The sequence below is a fragment of the Piliocolobus tephrosceles genome, chromosome 9 (assembly GCF_002776525.5).
Source record: "Piliocolobus tephrosceles isolate RC106 chromosome 9, ASM277652v3, whole genome shotgun sequence".
Classification (NCBI taxonomy): Eukaryota; Metazoa; Chordata; class Mammalia; order Primates; family Cercopithecidae; genus Piliocolobus; species Piliocolobus tephrosceles.
In genome coordinates, this window is record NC_045442.1 from 45,949,827 (window position 1) to 45,956,392 (window position 6,566).

At 41.5% G+C, this 6,566-nt stretch overlaps 1 protein-coding gene across 1 annotated transcript in view; it reads right to left on the bottom strand.

Annotated features, from left to right (window-relative positions):
• Window positions 1–248: 248 nt before the first annotated feature.
• The window catches only part of PAPSS2 (3'-phosphoadenosine 5'-phosphosulfate synthase 2), an 89,026-nt gene continuing 82,708 nt past the window's right edge, over window positions 249–6,566 (bottom strand). The window contains exons 10-12 of the mRNA XM_023225170.2: window positions 4,330–4,598; window positions 2,734–2,963; window positions 249–2,137 (exon numbers count right to left, since the gene is read on the bottom strand). Coding sequence (XP_023080938.1) covers window positions 1,999–2,137; window positions 2,734–2,963; window positions 4,330–4,598 — 638 coding nt within the window. The 3' untranslated portion in view covers window positions 249–1,998. The remainder of the gene's footprint in view (window positions 2,138–2,733; window positions 2,964–4,329; window positions 4,599–6,566) is intronic.

The window sequence follows — 6,566 nt, forward strand, 5'->3', positions numbered from 1 at the left end:
GAATCCAGGAGGTGGAGGTTGCAGTGAGCCGAGATCATGCCACTGCACTCCAGCCTGGGAGACAGAGCAAGACTCAGTCTTTAAAAAAAGAAAAGAAAAGAAAAGAAAAGACATGAGTAAGGGTAAATAGTGTCAATTATGATGTTCAAGAGAGTTGCTGCTGTCTCACTCCAGTTATACAAAGTCACAAAGCCCTTAAGTTGTGTGATTAACCCACACCCAATGTTACAGGCAGAAAAAACTCAGTCTTCACTCTGATAAATTTATTAAAATAAGAACAAGCATCAGTTGTACATAGAAATAATCTTTTGCACTAAGCATGGTACTAGAGCAGAAGAGCAGTTTTAAATATATTTTTTTAAATCACAAAATACATCAGTTAAGGCACTATAATCCTGTCTCATGTTTTCAATAAATATGCTGGGTTGTTTTTAAAGGCAGTAGTGAGTAACTGATTACATAAGTATAGGCAATATACTATTAAAGACAAACTGCTGTGGCCATTGTGTGTAACTTATTCTTAAAAGAACTGTTAGTTAACATTAGCATTTTTTAAAAAATGAGAATATGAAAATTATCACAGTTTTCTCTTTCCAATTTAGGTCTCTTCCAGAGAGACCTATATATTAAAAGGTGCTGTTTCTTCACATATTCCTTGGCAACAATGAATTATGCATAAAGTAAAAACATTGCCTCTCAGGAAGTAAAGTCATCAGAAGATGTCGCAGAACAGCTTGAAATCTTTGGAATAGCTTTTTTTTTTTTCTTTTTTTAACTGCAATAAAATCAGTGGAGTTCAGAAAACTTGACCTTTCAGCATCCAAGAAGGCAGCTTTGTAAGCACTTTCTGTTCAAGGAACTTTGTTAAGCAGCTGAGGGGAATCTGACCCAGCCCCTGTGTTGTCTGGCGTAGACAGTGCACCAGACTGGGAGTCAAGTGGCCTGGGTGCTCCTTCACTGCCACCAGCATTTCCTAATAATGGCAAATTTACATTTTGTTACAGTGCTCAGCAGCTTACAAAGCACATACATGTGCATCATCACAGTTTGTTCACCTGTAAGATGAAAAGGCTGGATTCTTTGTTTTCTGTGGTCTTTCCAGTTCTAGTGCCTTGCTAGTCTGACAGTGTGAATTACTTTTTATTATAGCTGACGCTGCTGCTGCAGTCAGGGCCATCCTTTCTGCAGCACACAATGACCACAGCAAAGAGCGGGAAAGATAACTTTCCACAACATCGCCACATTGTTTGACCTCCTTTCATCAAAGCGCTGTACGCTATTAAAAGTCACCGTTTAACTGGAGTTACATTATTCACAGAGGCCATTAAGACGTCTCTTCTTATTAGACAATATAACTTTTGTGACAGAAATAGGCTGCACAGATCTCTAAGATTAAATTCATGTTATTGCACACTTTGTTTCTCCAGTCAGGTCTTCAACACGTAAGGTATGATTACAACATTAAGGCTTTGTACAGCATGAAGTAAAATATCAGGAAGAAGCTTGATGTGAGCCACACCTCTTTTAGAATGACAAAAAAATTTTTTTTTTGTTTTGGTCAGTTGTACAGAAGAGGATGCTTAATTTGATATGTTTTACAACTGATAAATGACATTGTTAGAGTGCAGGTTGGCAAGACATGCGGGAAAATATATTCACTTTTCAGCAAGTAACTAGATACATGGTCAAAGCCTTAAGAAAGCTGGGACCTGCCTGCTCAGATGCAGTAGAAAATACATAGAGCTAATTTTATTCTGAAATATATAAGAATATTGCTTTTACCTGCTAAGATTTGGTCTTCAGTTTGACTTTGTATGTATGTGTGTGTGTGTGTGTGTGTGTGTGTGTGTGTGTATTTAAATTATAGACACAACTTTTACTTCATTATAAAAGATTAAAATGCATCATTGAGAAGCAATTTAATACAAAGCATCTAATCATAAAAATAGAAAAGGTAATCAAACAGCACTTCAGAAAGAAACTCTGGAGCCAAAGGCATTAGTTCTTCTCCAGGGACCTGTAATAATCTGTCAGGACCTTCCATGCTTTGGGGGCCATAAAGCCGTCTGGGGGATTCTCTCCTTCGCGGGCGAGCTTCCTCATACGAGTTCCTGAGATGAAGTCAAACTCACTGTGCCTGTTACAGGGTGGCAACAAAGAACTCAGTGTAGGTAAATGATATCTGCCTTAAGGATTCCTGGAGTAGGTTATGGTTTTTGAGACCCACGTTCTTTCTGTAAAATGCTGCATCTTTGAAAGTGGGCACTCCTCTAAATCTTCAGGAACTTGCAGAAGAAAAGGGAAATAATGGCAGCTATCCATTCAGTATTTACCATGCACCTATACTGTTCCTGGGAAGTGTCTTGAGACCACAGACTGTCTTCTATTTCTCTGCCTATTTCTGTGAGCCCTCAGCATGGGGAGCAAGTGCTCCATAAATATTCATTGCAATCTCTGTGTTGCTTCTTTTCACTTAGTGTGCCAGGCACTCCGCGCATGCTCAAGAATGCATGTTGAAAGAGAAATATTTATAGATCATCTACTATATGCAAAAGACTGTAGTACAACTTTAGGGGACACAAAATGTATAAGACTACATCTTGACTCTCAAGGGACTCAGTCCACTTGGGAGCATGTGGCAATGCACTGGAGAGTTTTTCAAAGGGCCCAAATTCTACCTCATCATTTCTATTATACAGATGTTGATAAAAGAATTTTCCCCTGAAAACCTACCTTGCTGGATCATAGAAGTCCATGGCTTTTTTGGTTTTGTTGTAGGCAGCCACTCGGAATGGAATGATTTCCACAGAGGTGAGGCCAGGGGCCATGCTCAAGACCTTGCCCCCATGAGTGGGTTCATACAGATCCTTCTTGGTTTCAGGATGGGGCATTCCTGCAGGGTCCCTGCCCACAATGTAGAAATTGGCCCCTGCAATCATCCGGGACCTGCAGTGCCACTGGACCTAGGAAATGTCACATAAGGGACACGCTGGTCATTATGGGTCAAATCTGTGGGTCATGGTTTATGGAGACACCTTTATTCTGCTTTAAAAGTAATTCAGTAATGTGAGTCAACTAAGAATTGCAAGAAAATCACTGAGGTTCTCAGACTCCATCCACTCGTCATGCTTTGTTATGATAGATAGGGTAGGAGCTCTAAAGGTAGGCTTCCTCCCTCATAACTCAAGGTTGTATTTCTTCATCTCTTCTCCAAACAGGCTAGCAGGACAAGAACACTCAAATCTTAGTATTCTACAGAACTGTACGGATTTTACTTTCCAGTGCCTCCCTATTCACAATAAATTGCAGTTTAAAGGAAATTACAAACTCCATCTCATTATCTGACTGCCATTAATGAGCTAATTACCTTCCACATGCAGATGCTGATTTCGATTCAACAGAACACTTGCCCTCTGTAAAGCCCAGATAGCAACACAAAGGATGGAAAGGAGAGCTAGGGGCCTGGAACTTTGATCTGATTGAAGAGAATTAATTCATTAAACTCAGTTTGGGGCATTCCAAAGGGTTGAGACCCTTTCTATTCATCATACTTGCGGCAAACTCGTTCAGATCCACTACACTGGTGGTGTAGTGGGACAAAGAAAATCTCTGTTTGATAAGCTCACTGTGTTATGATAAAAGGGAGACATTTATCTTTTAAAGATATCCTCTCCTAATGAAGCTCACAGGGCATGGTGAGTAACTGGAACTTCTGAAATTAAATATTAGGTTAGATACAACTTGCCCTATAACCCAGTTAAGTTTCATTAGCCACCTCTTTCACTCGCCAACTTCCATATTCTCAAAGGCAATGTAAAATAGATTTGATTTGATGTTTCTAGCATTTTTCTTTTTTTTTTTTCTTTTTTTTGAGACAGAGTCTTGCTCTGTTGCCCAGGCTGGAGTACAGTGGTGTGATCTCGGCTCACTGCAACCTCTGCCACTCAGGTTCAAGTGATTCTCCTGCCTCAGCTTCCCAAGTAGCTGGGATTACAGGGGCACACCACCACACCCAGCTAATTGTATTTTTAGTAGAGACAGGGTTTCATCATGTTGCTCAGGCTGGTCTCGAACTCCTGACCTTGTGATCTGCCCGCCTTGGCCTCTCAAAGTGCTGGGATTATAGGTGTGAGCCACTGTGCCCGGCCTTCTAGCATTTTTCAAATACTGAGTGGAAACATAATGAAGCTGGATAAAGAAGAGACATCAGAACATTCCAGAATCTGCTTATGAGGAAGCAGAAAGGATCCCAGAGACTCATTTACTCTTCTATGTAAAGTTTGAGTCTGAATTCCTGACTCTCAAAGCCCAGCTCTGGGAATTACTCACCTCTGTAGGGCCAGCATATAACATGGGAGACGGAAAGATGGCAACAATGGTTGACTTGGGATCCAGGACCCCTTCCTCGAGCACAGCCGCGTGCTGCTTCATCCGCCAGTCCAGAGGCACATCGTCATCCTTGGTCCAGCCGCCCAGAGGGTGTAGCAGGAGGACTGGGTGCTTGTAGCCCCTCTCTAGGAGCCTGCGGCGAGTGTCCTGCATCAACAAAGCATGGCCATTGTGGACAGGATTGCGCAACTGGAATGCAAACACCGCATCTGGGAAAGGAAAGCAGAAGAAGGAAGGTCATAGAAGCACATGGTATCATTTCTCCACAAGAACAGAAAGGACACAACTATGTTTATTGTTCTGTGCATTCCCTATCCACTGGCTTTTTTTTTTTTTTTTTTTTTTGAGAAACAGTCTAACTCTGTCGCCCAGGCTGGAGTGCCGTGAGCGATATCGGGTCACTGCAACCTCCGCCTCCAGGATTCAAGCTATTCTCCTGCCTCAGCCTCCCAAGTAGCTGGGATTACAGGCGTATGCCACCACACCCATCTAATTTTTGTATTTTTAGTAGACTCAGGGTTTCACCATGTTGGCCAGACTCATCTCGAACTCCTGACTCATCAAGTGATCCACCTGCCTCAGCCTCCCAAAGTGTTGGGATTACAGGCATGAGCCACTGCACCCAGCCTATCCACTGGCTTTTAATAATCAGCTGGAGAATACAGGTGCGTCTTTAAGAGGTGTTAATCCAATGCTAACCAACACCAGATTGCTGAGACAGGGATGAGACGCAGAGGCAGGAAGCTGCTTAGGGGGAGCCTAACTCAGGAATGAAAAGATGTGTTGCCAGGACCTTTCCTGTACACTAAGGCTCAGGCAGGGCCAGTGTTCATTAGTCCTCTTGTACCAGGGAGCCTAGAGGGAGGTGAGTAATTGTGAGGAACGTTTTCTGGGGCCTGTGCAAAGGGCAACAATCTAAAGATATAAAAAATTTTGCCTTCACTTTAAAGAAATCTCCAAAACTACTCCACTTAGTGATGGGCTCCTGAGAGCCTTAATTTTTTTACCTGGCAATGAAATAATTTTTATGTCTATAATATGAAAAACTTGAGAAATACAGAAGAGCCCAAAATAGAATATAAAAATCACCAATAATCCTATTATTACTTTTTCTCCCTCTTTTTCAAAATGTATACAATAAATAATAAAAATATTTTCATCCAAACTCCATCCCCAAGAGGTAACCACTGTAACCTGCAGTTTGGGGCATGTGCTGCCAGAGACTTTTCTGCCTGTATACACAGAAGTAGGTTAGGGATTTTAGAATTATGATATTTTGTTTTGTTTTCCAAAATATGATTATGCTGCACATATTGTTCTGCAATTTGCTTTTTCACTTAATAAATACACTTTAGGTATCTCTATCAGTGAATATTTTAAACTGTTGAATAGTGTTCTAATATATGGTTCTAATATATAGTACAACTTTATAAAACTGTTTCCATATTATAGACATACCAATAGAAGATGTTTTCAGGTTATTTTTAACTATAAAAATGCTGAAGCCAGGCATGATCCCAGCACTTTGGGAGGCTGAGGCAGGGGGATTGCTTGAGTCCCCAGGAGTTTAAGACCAGCCTAGGAAACATAGTGAAACCCATTTCTGCAAAAAAATTTAAAAATTAGCAGAGTACAGTGACATGTGCCTTGTAGTCCCAGCTACTTGTGAGGTTAAGGTGGGAGCATTACTTGAGCCCAGGAGGTTGTGGCTGCAGTGAGCTATGGTCATGCCATGGCACTCCAGCCTGGGTGACAGGGTGAGACCTGTCTTTTAAAGAAAATGCTGATTCCTGGTATCCTTAATTCTTTAATCAGAGGGTGGTTAGGAGTATTAATAAATGCAGTAGGAGCCGGGTGCGGTGGCTCACACCTGTAATCCCAGTACTTTGGGAGGCCGAGGTAGGTGGATCACCTGAGGTCAGGAGTTTGAGACCAGCCTGACCAACATGTTGAAACCCTATCTCTACTAAAAATATAAAAATTAGCTGGGTGTGGTAGCAGGCACTTGTAATCTGGGCTACTCAGGAGGCTGAGGCAGGAGAATTACTTGAACCTGGGAAGCAGAGGTTGCAGTGAGCTGAGATCGCACCATTGCACTCCAGCTTGGGTGACAGAGCAAGACACCATCTCAATAAATAAATAAATAAATAAATAAATAAATAAATAAATAAATAAAT